This window comes from Acanthopagrus latus, chromosome 1 (genome assembly GCF_904848185.1).
Source record: "Acanthopagrus latus isolate v.2019 chromosome 1, fAcaLat1.1, whole genome shotgun sequence".
Taxonomy (NCBI): Eukaryota; Metazoa; Chordata; class Actinopteri; order Spariformes; family Sparidae; genus Acanthopagrus; species Acanthopagrus latus.
In genome coordinates, this window is record NC_051039.1 from 27,020,269 (window position 1) to 27,039,340 (window position 19,072).

General features: G+C 41.1%; 1 protein-coding gene across 4 annotated transcripts; it reads left to right on the plus strand.

Annotated features, from left to right (window-relative positions):
* The first annotated feature begins 1,543 nt into the window (after positions 1-1,543).
* slc43a3a (solute carrier family 43 member 3a) lies at positions 1,544-18,804 on the plus strand. Of its 4 annotated transcripts, XM_037110332.1 has the most exons (13): positions 1,544-4,560; positions 9,535-9,863; positions 11,010-11,139; positions 11,959-12,005; positions 12,872-12,948; positions 13,072-13,164; positions 13,944-14,083; positions 14,171-14,319; positions 15,927-16,070; positions 16,222-16,329; positions 16,424-16,610; positions 18,234-18,357; positions 18,474-18,804. In XM_037110332.1, the coding sequence occupies exons 2-13, from the start codon at positions 9,680-9,682 to the stop codon at positions 18,609-18,611; spliced, it is 1,521 nt and encodes a 506-aa protein (XP_036966227.1). In that variant the 5' UTR covers positions 1,544-4,560; positions 9,535-9,679; the 3' UTR covers positions 18,612-18,804. The 4 variants fall into 4 exon arrangements, with proteins under 4 accessions (XP_036966227.1, XP_036966242.1, XP_036966249.1 ...); XM_037110347.1 differs by lacking the exons at positions 1,544-4,560; positions 9,535-9,863 and adding an exon at positions 12,656-12,773 and having other exon boundaries at positions 11,006-11,139; positions 11,898-12,005; positions 18,474-18,793; XM_037110340.1 differs by lacking the exons at positions 1,544-4,560; positions 9,535-9,863 and adding an exon at positions 12,656-12,773 and having other exon boundaries at positions 11,064-11,139; positions 18,474-18,793.
* Positions 18,805-19,072: the final 268 nt, after the last annotated feature.

The window sequence follows — 19,072 nt, forward strand, 5'->3', positions numbered from 1 at the left end:
TGAATGCAGTTTTTAATGTCAATTAATGTAATTAATGTATTTGTCTGCTCCTGTAAAGCACTTCGAGTTGTCTTGTGTCTGAATTGTGCCATACAAATAAACTTGCCTTGCCTTCTTCCAGTGATCCGCACCTTATTACACTCCTTGGTGTGGGTAACATTTCTATGGTATAGGTTTTGATACATTTTTTGCCGTTCTTATTATTTACCGCTAGTATCCTCCCCCAGACTAAACTTGCCCTTTCTGTCTAACCTTCCTTTCAAGTGAGTCACTACACCAGTGCCTATGCCCTGACCCAGCTGTGCGGAGTGCTCGTGGCTCCCTTGAACGGCCTCATCATGGACAGACACAAGCACAAGCCTCTGGATCCAGGTTAGCTGGCTAGCTTTCTTCAAATCAAAGTGTGGAATAAAGCTTTCTATTTGACTGAATGTTGGGCTATATGTCGCTCTTAGCTCTAAACAAAATGGCTAATTTTGTTATAGAGCGGCACAACCCCAACGAACAAACCCATTTTGTTCTCCTTTGAATTAAAGATCTTAACCGAAACACAGAACTCGTGTGATGGCTAACAGTGAGTCAAAGTAAATGCTGAGCTTTTGAGTACTTCCTAGATTATACACTCCCAAAAGAATCCTTTTAAGGGTTTTCCAAAATAAAAGGGTTGAACTTCATTTTCTATACTTGTCTGAGTTGTCCTTTAGGTATTTTCTATATTGGCAGTTCCTATAAAGACTCCACAGTTTACCCAGCATCATCTTTTATCTTTCTCAGGAAAGACCATGTGGCAAGCCGACCTCCATGTGTCCTCTCTCGCCCTCTTCCTGACCTCCCTGCAGTGTTTCCTCCTCTGTGTGTGTTTCACCTGTCCTATCCTCCACCTGCAGTACGTCACATTTTTCCTGCAGGTACTCAACAGCAGCTTCTTTCACGGAGGCCGCCATGCCTTCGCCAGCATCGTTTACGTACACACTTCCTTCTTAATTCCACCACACTTCAGAGCAAACAGTACATTCCGTCAGCAGTATCTTTTTGAGCCTTCGGAATTTGCTACTACTCCACCTTCTTCATTGTCTCCTCTCTCCCTCTCTATCGCTCCCTCAGCTTCCCGATGTCTAATTTTGGGAAGATGTCAGGACTGGTGATGACATATATATATATATATATATATATGGGTTAGACACCAGAACAGCATTTGATGGGTCAGGCACTGGTGTTGGACAAGTAGGCCTGATTTGTAGTCAAGGAGTACCAGCCCAAGCCTTTTGGGGGCCCTAAGCAGAATTCGATTTGGGCCCCCACTCCCATCACCATGGAATCACCTGTGCTTGACAATTATTGACACAAATGTCACACTATAATATTACATTATAAATTGTATTAATACAGTGATGGATTATGAACTACTGTCCCCCTGGGCACAGATGCATAAAGACCATGAAATCAAAATCATCTTGTCTTGAATTATTCATTCATTCATTTATTTATGTCACACTATGTCAATTTATTTAATATGTAAAAAGAGAGGCAAGCACATGCTTAGTTCGCTTATGCCTCGAGCCAGCCCTGTAGTCAAGGTTCTCATTCATCCCAATGTTCAGTGGGGTTGAGATCAGGGGTCTATGCAGACCACTTGAGTTCCTCGCAACATGTCTTTATGGGCTTTCTTACGGCACAGGGGTACGGTCATGTTGGAACATTTGGCTCTTCAACAAACTGTTGAAATTCAAATTGTCATTGTGACTAAACTGTCTTTGTATTCTGTAGCATTAAAGGAGAAGTTCACCCCAAAGAAATAGAAATTCAGTCTTTATCATTTAGCATTCTCCTCAACAACTGAAGTAGATTTTAAAAATTGGACTAGTAGCTCCATGCAGATGTTTTGCAGGCTGCAAAACTTCCCCTGACTTTATGGTGTAGATAATGACAGAATTTTCATTTTTCAGGTGAGCTGATCCCATCTAAAGGAGTGTAAACCCTGGAGAACAGTTCGTAGTCCTTCTTCCTCCAAACTTTACCGTAGGTACTATGTGTTCTATTTGCATTTTCCTGGCAACTGCCACACGGATTCTTGCATCAGACTGCCACACTGCATAGAAGGATTCATCTTACAAAAATACACCTTTCCACTGTGGCAGAGTCAAGTTTCATCATTAATCTCACAACACACCGTTTGTGTGCTGATGTTGCTTCCAGTAATTTGGAGCACTGTGGTGAGTGATGCATCAGATTATATGTAACAATTAGTAACTTAAACATGCTTCATTACTTACTTGCCCCGTTCCGTGAGTTTGATCCAGCAGGGCAGAAACTCCTCATAATGACTCGCAGCAAAAGATCACACTGTCACTCAGTTTTTTACTATCAATGTTATATTGTGTCTGCCTTTCAATGAGTTTGCTCAGTTTAAAATTAGAAATGAGGTAAGCTAGGCGGGGACCTGCAGAGGGCAGTAGAGAGCTCCACATGGACCGCAGGAGCACTGGAACCGGGAACAAGCGCTCAGGATAATTGGTCGATAGTCATGTATGTGTGTGCAGTAGCGATAGCAAGTGTGATCAAAAAAGGAACAAAAAAAAAAGAAAAGAAAAGAAAATCCAAAATGTCTAAAGACAGCAGTTCATAATGATGCCACCATCATAAAAACAGCGTGTTTTCAAAATAAAAGAAAAATCACAACATCCCAGCAGGAGCCAACACGTGTATTTTGGTCTCATTAGTGAGTTTGCATTGCATTTATAGTTATTCACTGTGTGTGATTCAGGGGCTTACGTTAAAATGTCCCCATCATGTCGGCTGAGTAACTGAAAATCCCTCAGATTAGCCTGTAATTCACGAGTAATCTGTTGAGGGAGAGCCTTATGTTAATGTGTCCACCTGCTGACACCGGGGCGGACCGGGACGCAGAGAGAGAGACAGAGGAGCCGTCAGACGCGCTGCGGCTGGAAGGAGGCTGAAGAGTCCCCGCACAGGAGGATGTTTGAATGAGCTGGAAAAAGACGAGGTGAGGATCCTTTCATGTAGACTGATACTGCAGGTGTCGGAGCACTGATGCGGGTTTTGTCCCAGGAGCTGGGTGAGTGGATTCAGCGTCCTCCGCACAGAGAAATAGACCGTCTATGGACATCACTGTCCTCTCATAATTACATCGAAAAGTCCACTCGTGTTGTGTTCGAGGATGAATGACCGCAGACGTTATAATGGTCTAATGTCTTGTGTCCACGTCGCGCCATGTGCCAGTGCTCACAGATTAAGTGACCTAATCTGGATTATGGTCAGAGCCGCCTGGCGATAACTGTCCTCATGTCGCCATGTGCGTGGGACACTAGACTCAGAAAAAGGAAAAAGGGACATCTTTTCTTATTTTATTTTTTAGATTCCGGTGAATTTTATTTGGAAATTCATATTTCATAAATCCAGGCAACAGTAGTCATTAACACAGTGGTGGGAGACGTTTATTCAGGTATCACAACTGAAAAACACCTGACTGAAGTAAAAGTACAGACATGTCAGCAACATTTAGTGAAAGTATCCAAAAACAAAATTAAAACAAACAAACAAGAAAAACAAAAACGTGTTACTTTCAGTTCAGAGTGTCCCGAACAGAGCTTTTAAAGCAGTTTTTGATATTTCAGTGTAAAATATATAGTATGTGGTGCTGCAGATGAGAGATGGTCAAACACCAAGCTTTTATTAGCTTTTATTTTTAAAGACATATTCACACACCAGCAGAGCACAGGTGATGACTGAGTAGAGGCAGTATCTCCTCAGCTTTCATGATATTTAGGAACAATACATTCAGTTTGTAACAGTTACAAGAATAGATATGATCTCTTACACTATTCCAATCATCTCCACCTCCATCTCATGATACACATACACTTCTTGTACACATCAACCATTGTTGTGTGTCATCCATCAACCTATAAGGTCAAAACACTTATACATACTTATTCAATAACCCCCTTCAGGATGAACTCCTTTCCTAAGTTCCTTTATGTTAATTTTCGCGGCACATTATCCCACATACCATACATGAACACATCCCTTCACACTCTGCAACCATCCACATAGCTACCACAAGACAGAACACAGGTTGGAAGCACAACAATAAGATTTGACTGTACCTTTGAGGATAATGTTGTATCTATTGTTAAGTTTCATATGTGAACACAATACATCAAAATAACAACTGACATTTGAGAATTGTTCTCACAGGTATTTTATCATCATTCTTTGATACTATGTTAGCAGCATCTTGACATTAACGTTGGTCAGTGTGGGTGGCTGCATGTGTAGGAACTGAGTTATATTTCATAACAGGATGCATCTAGTTGTATTCACAGTCTACTGTCTAGGAAATGCATCTGTCAAACTAGAGAAGGCAAGGTCTGAGGAACTGGCGACTGTGAGTGCTCCCTGTTGAGAAGCTGACGCCAAGTGCACATCGCTGCTTTTGAAAACTTTGAAGAATGTCCAGAACATATGAAAACTTTGACATAATGTAGGGCTGCTTATTTGAAGTCTCATCCGAAGACGATGAAAGTTCCCAACAACTGGGTGAGAATGAACCAGAGCCGCCCGAGGCATTAATTGTTTATTTATTTTTTTATTTTTTTACATATTAAATACATTAAACAAGTGACATAAATGAATGAATGAATGAATGAATAATTCAAGGCTAGACGATTCTGATTTCATGATAGCTATACCTGCCTACAGCTGCCGTGTCTGCCAGCATTTGAGTCATGCACATAAATGAGAGACTTTGTGCGCACAGACAAAGCAGGGATGGATTATTGAATGAGCCCGAATCACCCAAGAGGTCACGGGGCCCTGAAGCCCAAGTAGTTGTGTGAAGTCACTCCCTCAAAAAGTCAGAAAGCAAAAGGTTATGAATCTTTGAATCTTTGAATTTAAGTATTGCCCTTGTCCAGCTGGCCATCCCCAAAAGGCACCAGAGTACAGGAAATCACATCTACCAAATTCAGAATTTTGTGGGGGAGGACCCCCAGATCCCCCTTCCCCCCTTTGCACCCACTTTCTTACAAATAAGGTAGGGGGGCCATTTCAATGTATTAATGATTGGGAACATTTTACACACTCTGGCAGAGTTACTTGGGTTTTAATTTTTTTTTTAATTTTCTTAAGTTTGTTTTGGTTTTTAACCTTATGGTCCACTTAGGAGCCTACAAGTCACAAGTGAAACATGAACATTTTTAACCATAACATTTTAAGCATTTTTTTGTGTGTACAATCTACACTAACAATCTAGAGAAAATTGTCATGATACAATTTATTTACAGTTTTATATTAAACTTATATTCTAATTAAAAAGTTGGTGTATTTAAGTGATCACTATTGACTTTAATTAATTGTCACTGCCCAAAATGTCAATTTCTACATTGTGTTGCTTTAAAACAGAAAATTCAAAGACATTTTAAAAAGCATTGACTTGTGTTTTTGAATTTTCTAAATAATATAAACATATCAATAATATTTTAAGGGAAGAGGGCCTTCATTTCATTTGTACAAAGTAGAAAACAGTGTAATATTCCCTGCTGAATGGCTGTACAATATTACCCTGTTGTCCACTAAGTATCCAGGTAATTAATCTTTCATTGAATGGACAAAACCCAAAAGTGATTTAAAATATATGGCAGGTAAGAAATTATTACATTTATTACATTATTTTTGTATTATTATTGTTTTAACCGCTAAAGACAGGTGGCAATTCTAACCTTATCTATCCTAATTTTTTTTAACTATCATCATGGGGGAACTGGAGCACCCAGAGAAAACCCAAACACTTGAGAACATATAAGCTCCTACCAGGAAGGCCTGACCTTAACCAGGACCTGACTGTGAGGCACCGCTGCTAACCACTCAACCTATGGAGTGACAGGAGCAGCAGAAGAGCGGGAGAGAGGTCGCAGGGGAGTGGGACCCATAGTAACATGCTAGTGAACTGTTTTCATGGATGCCACAAGACGCCAGCTCTGTTTGCGTTCACACATATCTCAGCTCAGTGAAGCTGAAACTGTGTGAAGATGGCGATGTTCTCTGCATGAGCTCGACGTTGTTGCGAGCATTCAGCAGTTTAGTGATCGGAGATCTAGTCTTCCTGGGCCAACAAGCGGGTACGTTCCAAGTGCCGTATCTGGGATGCTGCGGGGCCTTCGGTGAGTTGCTTAGCCGCTTGTTGGCCTCCATCTTGAATGTTTCCTTTGTCGCTACGGTGGTTTTGGAAACAGATGGGAGGTCGAAGAGCTTAATAGGGACCTCACAGGCTGTCATCTGCTGATGGCGAGCATGTTGTTGAGCCACTGTGTTCAAATTGAACTTCTGTATTTTGGTACTTTCTTCTCTTTCCTTCTGAAGCTGTAGTTCTCCCTCTTCCCAGAATGATTTGTCCGCTTCCATGTCATCCTTGAGCATGGCCGCTTTGCTCCGACGCTCTGCCTCTTCCTTCAGCTCTTTCTCCCGCATCGTATGCAGTCGATGAGCAATAGTAGGATCAAGTATTGGAGTCCTCCTCTCCCTATCTGCCATCTCCAGGTTAGCCCAAGGTTTGTCTGCTTTGCTCTGACACGTTGCCATTTCCGCCAGCTCTTTCTCCCGCATCACATACAGAGTATAGATGCAGAAACAGTCTACAGAAATAGACTCAAGCATTGCCCCCCTCCTTTCCTCATCCGTCATCTCCATCAGACCCATTATTGCGTCCTGGTTGTCCAAAACAAATTGTTTGGATGTCTCAAGCTTCATGGGTGCATCCTTTGCCAAGAAGGTGGTTTTGGAAATGGGCGGGAGTTTGGAGGACTTAAGAGCAGCCAGGTTGACTTTGTCATCCAGCATTGTGATATGTTCTTGTATTTTCTTCTGAGCCTTTAATTTGACCTCTTCCCAGAATAATTTGTCAGATTCCAGTTTAGCCCAGAGTTCGTCTGCTATGCTATGACCCTTTTCCTTCAGCTCTCTCTCCTTCATCACATACAGTCGACAGAAACTGAAATCATCTACAGAGATATCCTCAAGCATTGCCTTCCTCTTGTCATCTGTCATCTCCATCAGAGCCATTATGGCTTGTTCCTCCTGTGTGGTCGCATCCTTTAACACAAAGTTGGTTTTGGAAATTGGTGGGAGGCAGGAGGGCCCAAATGGGACCTCTATGGGTTTCATCTGCTGACAGAGAGCATTGTCTTGAGGTACCAGGCTGAAATCACTTTCCATTATTCTAGTATGTTCTTCTTTGGAAGTCTCAAGCCACCAGGGCTGTACTGGATGGTTGCAGTAATCAGATCTGTAGCTTGTGAGAGGTTTCAGTCTTTCCTGTAAGCGATCTGGCTTGGAGTCACTGTTGGTTACAACCAATCCTTTACTGTCCACCATGGATACCACCTGCTCCCCTGCAACGTGTGACAGATCGCTATAGGTGCTATTTATGGGCTGCAAAGGTGGCTTCAGGGCCCAAAGTGAATTTTCCATCTGTATGTCAGTTGGAAAGTTTCCAGTCCCTTTTAGTTCGTGACAATCTGGTACTGGTGGGACTGTGACAATAGACTTGTTGATTGGAGGAAGGAACTCCTCCTGATACTCAGTGGTCATTTTTGGGATCCTGTGGGTCAAAGTGTTTGTGGTCTGCCCTTTTAGTCTGGGCTGCACAAGGGGCTGTGGGGGCTGCGGTGGATCTTCCATCTGTTTGTTGGTCAGACCATTTCTTGTCCCTTTCGGTAGGTAAAAATTAGTCAGTGCTGAGACTGTGAATTTGTCCTGGTACTCTGACTGCATTGTTTAACCTGTTGTCTCCTTCAGTACAGAAATTACTGTGTCAAGGCAGTTGTGTTCTCTCCTGAGTGATACTATCATGCAGTGGAACAAGCACCTGTAAATAAACATCAAAGCCACCTGGTGATGTCAACACATTCCGTTGCCTTACTTTATTGGTGTGACATCATATTCTATCATCATCAACATTCTATTTTTTTTTTTAAATAGTATTTTAAAAAATAACAAAAACTTTATTAACAGAATGGCAAGAAAACAGAAGGTAAACAACTGGCCATTCATTCAGGTTCCAATCTGATCCCTGACTATGTGATAGTGCACGAATGCACAGTTGACAGGCATACGATCATAAACTCAGATTCTATTTTATGAACCTGGACTGTGTGTGTAACTTTTTGGATGTGTTGAAGATCATATTTAACATTCAATTCTGACCTATGTAATTCATATTATTCCATATTTAACTGCCATTCCCCTTCTCCATTTCCTGGCAGCAGAGAGAGAACAGGAGGCATGTCAGTCTAGTCTGACAAATTGGTCCCGCATGTGACAGAGGCTTGTGAAAGCTAGAATCGATAGACCTGACCATGACTCTGGAAAGCAAAGTCCATTCGCTCCTCATCAGTGAATGAATGACCCATTAAATGACCCACCCCTTTAGTTAAACCTGATAGATAGCCTAGTGTAAGAAATACAATATTTCCTTCAGAGTACTTGAAAAAATGTACTTAATTAATCTGGTGAAAGTATATATTTTTTGTCAATTTGTCAATAAAAAATAATTGTGAAAGAAAGATAGTATAAAAAATAAACATATACTTTTCAGAATGGTCCCTGACAGAGTTGTTATAGTTGTTTTTAATATTCAATGTAATATATATAGTAATATATTACAGCATTATCATTATTATTGTGTTTGGAGCATATAATAATGTTGTTCTTATAAATGTACCTATGATTATAATTATGATTTTCCACCACTGCAACAAGTGGCTCTAGAAATCAAGAAGAAATTACTAAGACTGATATTACCAGGTGACACTTTTAAGAGTCAAATAATTGATTTTCTGCTTCTGTTTGAGATAGCAGACAAAAGACAATTAATTTGACTTTGTTTAAAGGCACGTGTGTGTTCTCATGTCCCTGTATAATTTGAGTGGGGCGCTCTCATAGCTAGTGCCCCAGTGGCTGTTACAATATCTATGCACTGTTTGAGCAGCTCTAGGAGTTCTCTGACAGTAATGTAAACCTGAGCCAGAATGACGTTCTTAGAATGGACTCTGGGATATAACCAGCATGAGCAGAGTCAATGAACCTTCTCTTACCAGACTGGTCACATAAACTGGACACCTTATTCTCTAACGGGGCAGCAGAGGACAAAGTAACTCAGCTTATCATACACTGTTTCGTTCTTATCTCCCTTCAAGATTTCTCAGACTTGTTTGCGATCATCTTCACAACTTAAACTCATAAAACTGCTCCTCAACACCACCACACTGAGTATGCTATTAACCACTGGTCCTTCTTTATAAAACAAGGTCAGATTGTGACATATATGTCACAATTTGACCTTGTTTTATAAAGAAACTGCTTCACTGCTTCACTGCTTCACTAATGCTGCTCAGTCATGGATCATCTGTTACATGGGCGTGGAAAAATATACTGTCATATCACACCGTCTGGGCTGTAACTGACGGATGAAAAGCTGTTTAACACCTGCTTTTGTTCTGTATCTTAACCCAACAGAGACCTTTACTACCCTGCACTTGTTGATCTGAGAGAAATCAGCCAAACAGAAAAGACAAAGAGAGACAACAAAAACAACTCTTTGTGGCGACCAAAGTCATACTGGAAATAAACCGTTTGGCGACCTGGAGAAGGACAGTGAAGCATGCAGGGGCACGAGGTCGGTACCAGGCTGCGCTACAGGCTGACTCTGGCCTCGGGGATGCTGGAGTGTCTGTGCTTTGCCGGTGTGGTGTTTGGTTTCGCCTCTCTGATGTTTGTGCTGAAGGAGGACGGCTACTTCAGTGAGCTGTGTACCACTGTCCCAGGTACCAACGACACAGGCACAGGTGAGCAGCTCTAGTAGGAGCTCTCTTTACTATATCAGCATGGAGGTAAATAGAGTAGATTTCCCAGAGAAATGTGTGGGTTAGATGAAAACAGCTAGCAGCTAACAAAAAGATTTTACCATGTCCATCTTCAGTCTGTCATTGCTTCCACTGTTCCACTTGTGATGGAGGACTCTATTTTCCTCAAGCACCACTTCAGAACAAAGTATCTGCACTAATGCAAAGCCATGGCAACATACTGGTTTTGCTGCGGTCTTAGAGTAAAAGAGAACAAGGTAAAATTTTACAATATCGGACTCCTTCATTGTCGTCACCCCTCCTTGGTTCTGTCACACAGCTTGACAACAGATTGACAAAAACGATGGCAATAGTTTCGCTCTCTGAGCATTTTGGCCACCCCCCCCCCCCCCCCCCCCCACTACACTTCTTGGATGGTATACTTTTTAGGACAAAAAAACAAACCAGAAAACAATGTTTCATGACAATCCCAGATGAATCACTTCACTCAGTGGAGGGGCAATATTAAAGCTGTGTTGATAATTTTTTTTACCACTGGGGGCAGAAGAACTCCAAAACACCACACACGCTACAGACATCACTTGATTCGTTGTTATGATAATAAATATTGATGCAAGCAGCATTAAAATAAGCTACACCATAAGCAACATGTTTAAAAATAGCATTGCAGAATATCATGTTTTCAAAGGGGTGAAAGTGAGCTTTTGAAGTTTGACAATTAAAAGCCACACCACCATCCACTGTATCGGATCATGCTATTCACTGATGGGTGTGCTGTCTTGAGTGAATAAGAACAGGACTTGCAGTTCCAAAAATAGAAAATCAATATTTGGTGGCCAATGTTGATGTTGTAGCGGACTGCCACCGGTTACCTCAGGGAAAACTGCACCTATGAGGTTTCACTTCACTGTGCCATGGCTTCATGGAAAAGGACATGGGACGGCCTGTCATGATAATTACGTTACTGACTTAACGAACAGTACCTTCCTTATTGACTTATGAAGATATGTGTATTACCATGAGAATATTCAGCAATATAAAGTAGTTTTCATGACAGGTCTATTCTTGGGTAACAGATGACATGGTCCAGTTTGCTCAACACCCTACCTCTGCTTCTCTTTCATACAGACTGTAGTAAACAGGATGAGCAGTTCTCTCTGGTCTTCACCATCGCTTCGTTCCTTAACAACTTTCTGAATCTAGTCAATGGCTACCTGTTTGATCGATTTGGCACCACGGTGACCAGGCTGCTGGGAATGTGAGTTCATCTTATTTTTCTCTTCAAGGCTGCAGTTGAAAACCCACATTAGCATCAGTTTAATCAGTAGTCTGACCCCAGAAAACATAATGAAGCAAAGGCTTCAAAACTGCAGTGGGTGTAAAAAGTTGCAAAAGAGTTCATAATTCAGTTTGCAGCTCAGTTATTGCTGTAGTTCACAGTTAGGTCAAAGGGGGTCTGTAAGGATGACAGAGATAAAGTAGGGAGTGTATCACTGAGGCAGAGAGATTACAGTCCAGCAGAGGCCACCTCATTTGACCCCAGACCCTATCTGACCCTTGTATTTTCAGCATTGGCATCATCATTCTGAAATAAAACTGTGGGTAAATGTCCTATTTGTTCACAGGATAGATAGGGTTACTGTTTTTGAAAAACAGAACGCTGAAGAACACAGAATCGCTGACACCAATATCCCAATATTGAATTGCCTATTCTCTTTTTCCCAGGTCAGTGAGGAATGTTGATTTTTAAAGCTATTGCGTTATACAATGACAATTTAGGTTACTTATTGATTGCTCACAGTCCATGGGAAGGCATAGCTTCAGATAATGTCATACAGGTTATCAGGCTAAAGAGCCTACCAGTGAAAAACACTCAGACAGGGAATATGTTTTAGATAAACATAACAAGGTTAAGCAAAATAGTTATTTCATCTGATGCCATTCAGATCCACCAGCATTCATAGTGTAATATTTACCATTGTACATATAATGTGTGATGGTGGAAATACCTCTCAGCCCTCTAGTGTGTCTGACTCAGCGAAATCAGCGAGCCACTGATGCATATTTCTCTCTCCAGAGGTTTGTACACAACTGGAACCCTTCTTGTGGCCTTTTCCAGTGAAGGTAGGTGTACACGCAAGCATTCACAACATACGTCAAGTAATTAACTGACCATTTCAAACACTTCATTAAACTTTGTCTATACTATGACGAGAAAAATAACAAATGGAAACGTGTATCATGACGTGGGGTGAAAGTTATGATTTTAGTGCCCATCAACAAAAAGAAAACATACATTTCCTCATCCTATCATATCAAAATAGGATATATCTGGTATTCATGTTCTAACCGTGTAACATTGTGCTAACTTAAATTTCCTCAAAGCAGGCTGACAAAATGTTCCATCTAGCCATCCAGCCGAGGCTAACTTGTTCATTACATTGTTGTGTTTGTTGGTTGATATTGTAAACACATACCAGTTGTGCAGGTGGACATTTGGCTTTTAAGATGTACTTAACAACCATGTGGCTTAATAAAGTTGGTGCATAAGTTAGCTTGTTCATTAGCTAGTTAGCTGTATAGCAAAGATGACTCTATATTGATGTGTCAGTATTTAGCAATGCTTGTTTTTAGTGCACCAACTGGGGCTAAGGCTACTTGTTTAGCACAGGAAAGACCATGCAAGTTACTACAATACAGTGTAATGCGTGCTTTAATAATATAAAACCCTCACTTAACTCCTAAGTTTGTCTTGAAAATGTATTTTCATGCAGTAGCCAACCCATCATCATTACTGCGACCAGACCAAACACATGCACATTACTGCTTGTGATTCAGCTGTTTCACCTTCTCTGCGTCTCTCACTACAATGTGACCCTGGAATCCATCACTGTATGTCGAGCAGATGGGTTTACAGTCATGTTATGAGCACATAATCAATGTTAACAGGCCTATAAAGGTGTTGGTGTTTGTCTTCCACTGCCTCCTAGCATTTTCAGAGTTGCTGTTTCCTGCGCTGTCATGCATCGCTGTGGGAGGAATCCTGCTCCTTCTTACCAACATGCAGGTAAATTCTGATTTTTTTTTTCTATATGAAAGTCTGTCCAAACTAAATTAGATTTCAAGCCCACTTTGAAATCTCGGGTAATTAATTTTGTACAGCTAAATTGTGTCTCTGTGTGTCGGGCAGGTGGGAAACCTGTTCGCTGCTCATCGCTCCACCATCATCACCCTCTACAATGGTGCCTTTGACTCTTCTTCTACGGTGTTTCTCATCTTCAAGGTAAAGGAGTGCAGCCATGTCAGCAGATTCATTAAAGGAAATGTATTTTGCAAATTTTCAGGTTCATAATTTTACTTTGGGTCACAACTAGAATAAGTGTAAACACTTTAATGCTCAAAGAACGCATCAGTTTTCTCATACTGCTGCAGCTCTGGGTTCAGCCTCTGTTAGAAAACCTCTGTTTTAGCTCCTGTCTCTTTAAGGCCCCCATCCTGAAAACCAGCTCACACCTGAGCCAGCATTAACACTGGTTCCATTCACATTGCCCTTTGAGTGCGGGGGACAGTCCTTCCCTGTAAATGAGAGAGTTAGACAGCATCCTGTTTACTGATGGCGATTATGTAATTAGGTAATTTTTTTGCAAAAAAAGTAACTTTGTCAGAGCTGCTTGGTTCTGTGTGAACAAAGGCGGAGGATTGACGAAACTGTGTCTCCTTTATACTGCTGTTCTACCAGTAACTGAAATTATTTACTAGATGGGTAGTTAATATACAATATCAGATCCTATTCAGGGCAATTGCATTGTAGGATGGTGGCTTACACTCGCTTCAAAATGGCTGTCGCAATGTGCTGGACAACGTAGTGACTGAGTTCAGGCATGGCTGAAGATAATGGCATCAAAACTTGTGGCTGGTAATGCAGTCGAAATTCATCATTTGAAGTCATGCTGCTCTGTGTTTCTCAGAAATACATTTGTTTTCTCTGATTTTTTTGCATGTACATGTTCATCAACTCCATATTCTTTAAGTCTAACCAAGCCCATTTCCTCTGCTTTCCAGCTTCTGTATGAACAGGGGATCTCTCTCCGCACCTCCTTCCTTGTTTTGTCCTTCTGTAGCATCATACACCTGTTGAGGACCTTCCTGCTGATGCCCAGAACCCACATCCCCTACCCTTTGCCACAATACTACACCTATGGGTGAGAACATCAGCTTGTCTTTGAAGCAGTTCTTCATATAGATCATCTTCACGGATGAGACATGACATTTATTTTCCTGATGGACAGACCGAGTTGTGGACAGGGCAACACTTACAACGTGGAGCAGTTTGAGAGGATTAGGGAAGGTGCCATGGCAGCTTCACAGGAGTCCAGTGGGAGGGACAGCATTCCATTAGCACCAGAGGATGGGACAGAGGCCCAAGACTCAGGAAAAGGTACTTATCCTCATTGTTGCCTCCACATACATATCGTCAGGTGTGGATAACATGGTTGATCAATTAAACAGAACACAAATACTTAAATATTTAAACTAAAAAATATTAAAATGTGTGTGTTTTGTCCAGCCAACTGCCCAAAATCTAAATATAATCTTCTGTCAGGGCAAAGATCTTCAATTTCCAGAAGCAAAACCAGGGCACATAAGGGCTTTTTGCTGAGAAGTCACTGAATTGAATGGTCAATTATCAACTAGAAAAATGTCTAGCAGAATGTATACTGAAGTAGTAGCAGAACGAAATTTGAAAAATTGCCCACAAGAATGAATGGGAAAAATGTTGTTGACAAAGCTGAATATTGTCGCTCAAAATGTGTAGGAGAAGTGAGACAAAAAACGTACAGAAACCTGAATAATATTAATAAATTCCAACTTCATTAGTGTGACTATGAAAAGAACAACAAGGAAGCATGGCATGAAGTTAAAGATATACTATGCAACATGTCTGCATTAAATGATCTAGAAATAACCAAACCTTTGTGATATGCTTTGTTCAGTTGGGTTCTTACGTTAACTCAAACCAAGAGAAATTTGTAATTTGTTGAAGGGAATGGTGTGTGCCATTCAGTTTAAATTTTAACAGTTTTAGTGATTAGTCTTTTGGTGAAAGTGCATGTTAGTTTTAGTCACATTTTAGACATTTTTATCCTCATAGTTTTGTCTTGTGTTGATTTGATTTCGTCACAATCTCTCTCTTTAAACTCATTTAACTAGTGTCTGTATGATCAGCAGCTTCATGTTTTTCAAACATATCAGACAGTTTGATCAGGCTGTAGCGAATGACTCGTAAATAATACCATTAAAATCACACTGACGCTTAAACAATTAGCAGATTAATGTTCCCAGCTGTCTGTAGAGCTCAGAAATCATACACAACACATTTGGTGCCCTCAGCTGTCTCTTCAGCTTGTCTGATTTCTTCCCACTTGGGCTGTGTTCTCTACTGCACTGTTTTCCTTTTCTGCCAAATCATAAATAAAGTGTGTCCATAAATGTATTCTTTTTGCCGACCATCAGGTTGTTGTCGCTGTCTAACTTGAGACAGCATCGAAGAGATCTGCACAAGTCAATCACTGACAGGGATGAATTGGTTATATTTTGACAGACAGTCGCACAATTATTTCAATGTCCAATAGCCCGGCACTAACACTTCAGTCCCTTCTCATTTCGTCAACAAAAAGAAAACATATGTTTCGTCATAGTTTTCATTTTTAAAGATCTATTTTGAGTGCGTCATTGTCCCATCTTAGTCAAGACAAAAAGGTCACTGCCAAACATTTATGATAGTTTTCATTAATGTAATCAGCACTGGTTTCATTTGACTGCCTGTCACTAAAACTCCCAGGAACGTCACTAAATGTAATGTGAATAGAGCTTTAAGTACAGAGCTACAGAATTGCCTAATCTATGAACATTTCTGCCTGAGTTGGGTAAATGGATTTTGACTTGCAATGATGATCCCACACTTTTGTCTCCGTTTGATTGAGAGACCTCATCGTTTCCCCATCAACTTAATGTCAGAATCCCTGTGAATTTCCACGTGTTTAGTGGCGAGTTTCCGGAGCTGTGTGCTGTCTTGGTTCTTCCTGTGGCACCTGGTGTGGCTGTCTGTAATGCAGCTGAGACACTACCTCTTCATCGGCACGCTCAACCCCATGCTCAACCGACTGGCCGACAATGACTCCAGCCTGGGTAAGCATCAGAATCACTCGTTTTATCGCACACACTTATCAGCTGGCTGTGAAATGAAGCGTTTCCGTTCCTTTTACTCATTATCTCACACCAACTACTGTTTACTTTTTTCTCCTCCTCTTCTTCTCTCACTCCACCTCATCTCCTGCAGTGAGTCAGTACATCAATGCTTTTGCCATGACGCAGCTGTGTGGAGTGCTGTGTGCTCCCTGGAACGGGCTCATTATGGACAGACACAAGGGAAAGCCTCTGGCTCCTGGTGAATCAATGATTGGTGTTTTAACTGCAGATGTGTGTGTGTTTGTATAATAGCATCTTTATTCATTACTTATTGACCATTTTCCCTCCTGCAGGAGAGACTGAGCGGGAGGCGGACCTGCGCTCCTCCTCTCTCTCTCTGTTCCTCACCTCCCTGCAGTGCCTGCTGTTCTCCGTGTGCGCCTCCGTTCCTCTCCTCCCGCTGCAGTACCTCACCTTTGTTCTTCAAGTCCTCAATCGCTCCTTCCTCTATGGGGGAAACGCAGCGTTCATTAACATCGCGTGAGTAGATGTCACATGCGCACACACACATGGACTGGGCAAAATAAAAGAAACAGGAACTGTGACGGATGTGACCTGATGTTTTAGTTCTGTAACGTTTACTGAGTTGTTACACATAAATACACAGATTTGTAACTATTTGAGGTGACTTATGAACTTATGTTCCCCTCTGACCATGTAGATTTTCTATGTTTGATATCATTTAATATGAACTAGGTAGTAGTTCTGCATTAAAATGTCTAAAAACAACTAGACCTTTGTGGAAAGCTCACTATGATGTCGTCAGAGTCATTTTGGATTGGGGTTGGCACAGTCACATACTTTGGATCCCTAGTCTATTATGCCTGCCTATATACCAGGTTGAATATTTTTTCTACTGCGTGGCATTATGGTAATTGTAGGATCCCGGGTTTTTGGATCATGACTCAAAATCTGAGCTAAAAGGCCTCACCTAAAGCCACACCCCCTGAGCTGTCACACACTTACTTGACCGCAAGTGTTTGTCTGTGAGAGGCTGCAAGCAATCAAAATGGCATTAATAGTAGTTTGAGACTTTCATATATATAAACGTAAAATATATACAAATATGAACATATTCAGTCAGAGGCTTCAGGTGAAAAAGTTCCACAATTCCTCAAAGTTGTATGTGTCATCATCAGACATTTAAAGGCTCCTCCTGGTAACACTGTGTTTAAGGTCAGAGGACTATGAACTGTGGGTAATTCCCTCAGGTAAAGTCAACAGAAGTGTGTACTATGGAAAGTTGCAATGGGGGGCCCAAAATGTCTGTGATGGACCCCAGATGCATTCCACAATTTGACAGTGGCCATTCTTCGTTTTTTAAAGAAAGAAAAAAAATTTTACTTTTTATTTAACTTTTGCAAACACAGCAAAATGATTTAAAGTGGTAGGGGAAAATTGTCAACAAAACAAACACGCCGATTTTAATCTTTTTGTGGGTCAAAAATCACCCAAAACTGTGTATAAACATCAGAGAAAATGCCTTAAATGTTTAAATCCTGTGACTTTCCCTAAAGCCATTAGAAAAAGGGAAATATTGCCTTTATTCATATTTCCATGGAAGTTGAACACCACTTGGGTACAAAGATTGTCTTCAGGTCATTTTTCTTTTTAAGATTTTTTTTTTCTCCAGGCACAGACACCTTTATTTGATAGTAGATAGACAGGAAATGGGAGAGAGAGAGAGGGTGTGGCATGCAGTAAAGGTCATCTGGCTGGGATCTGAACCAGGGTCCGCTGCATATGTGGCTTGCTATTCAGATCAGAGTTCAAACTGTAAACATGCAGCAGATGACAGAACCCTAAATTCTCTCTGTGCTGCATAAGAGAGGTCTGGGATGAGTGGGTGAAGCTGCAGCTTGTTCTCCTGTAGTGGTCACGGTCGCCCTCTCAGATTGCCTTGTTGGTTTATGTTGTTCACATTTGACTATTATTGGAAGCGCCTTCAGTAAATTGCATTCAAATCTACTTTTGTGCATTTGTGACAAGAGACTAGAGACTTTTTGAACATTTGCAACTCTGTAATTGTTTTTGGTTACATAACAGATGGATACCAAGTCATAGACATACCTGTGAAATGACATGTCTCTCCCTCTCCTTCAGTTTTCCAGCCTGTCACTTTGGGAAGCTGTACGGCATGGTGATGTCCATATCTGCTGTCTTCTCTCTGCTGCAGTACCCCTGCTTTGCACTCGTCAAAGGAGCTCTGGGAGGAGACCCCTTTTACGTAGGTGCTCAAGAGAGTTTAAGGGAGAGAGCAGTCTGTCCTGCTGTAGCAGTCGATGGATCCATTTCAAAATGTTCAGCATGCCAACAGGTAAAATGTGTTTTGATCTGTTACAGGTGGACATTGCTCTGACTCTCCTCACTCTGCTGGTGTTCATACATCCGGTCTACGTCTTCATCCACTGCAGGAAACTAGCCCACCAAAGAGAGGAAAGCGCCCAGACTGGCACCAAAATGGCTGAAGCCAAGTTATAGATCTACAGATAACAGGTTAAAGGGATAAACGTGTATTTAGCACAAGTATAAATAGTATTTTACATTTTCATTAAAAAAACATTTTTTTTTCTACTAACTTTCAGTTCCTGATTTATTTTTTTAACTAGAAGATAGATTACAGCATTTTGTATGACTTTTTTTAATCTGTTTGCATTTTATATTTTTTTTTGTATTATCAAAAATAATAATAAATAAAAAAACATTTTTGAAAAACTTTTAAATTGTCTTGGATACATTTTTTTGGATTACTTTAAGATGCAATCTGTAAGAACTTTGGCCACCTGTCAATTTCAATTGCTTACTGCTAAAAACTTTAGCTGCTGTTACCAACTTAGCTCAGTTAGCCGTGCAGCCAGTGGTTTTGGCTGGGTTCTTGGGGGCCAGTGTTGGATTTTTCACCACTAGCACAAGAGCTTTGGACTTGGTGGCCCGGGGCAAGT

Excerpts from the sequence above, each read along its gene's own strand:
- slc43a3a (XM_037110332.1), top strand. The coding sequence starts at position 9,680 with ATGCAGGGGCACGAGGTCGGTACCAGGCTGCGCTACAGGCTGACTCTG. Across the intron at positions 12,006-12,871 it reads TGTGGCCTTTTCCAGTGAAG|CATTTTCAGAGTTGCTGTTT; the intron begins GTAGGTGTACAC and ends ACTGCCTCCTAG. Across the intron at positions 16,071-16,221 it reads CGACAATGACTCCAGCCTGG|TGAGTCAGTACATCAATGCT; the intron begins GTAAGCATCAGA and ends CATCTCCTGCAG.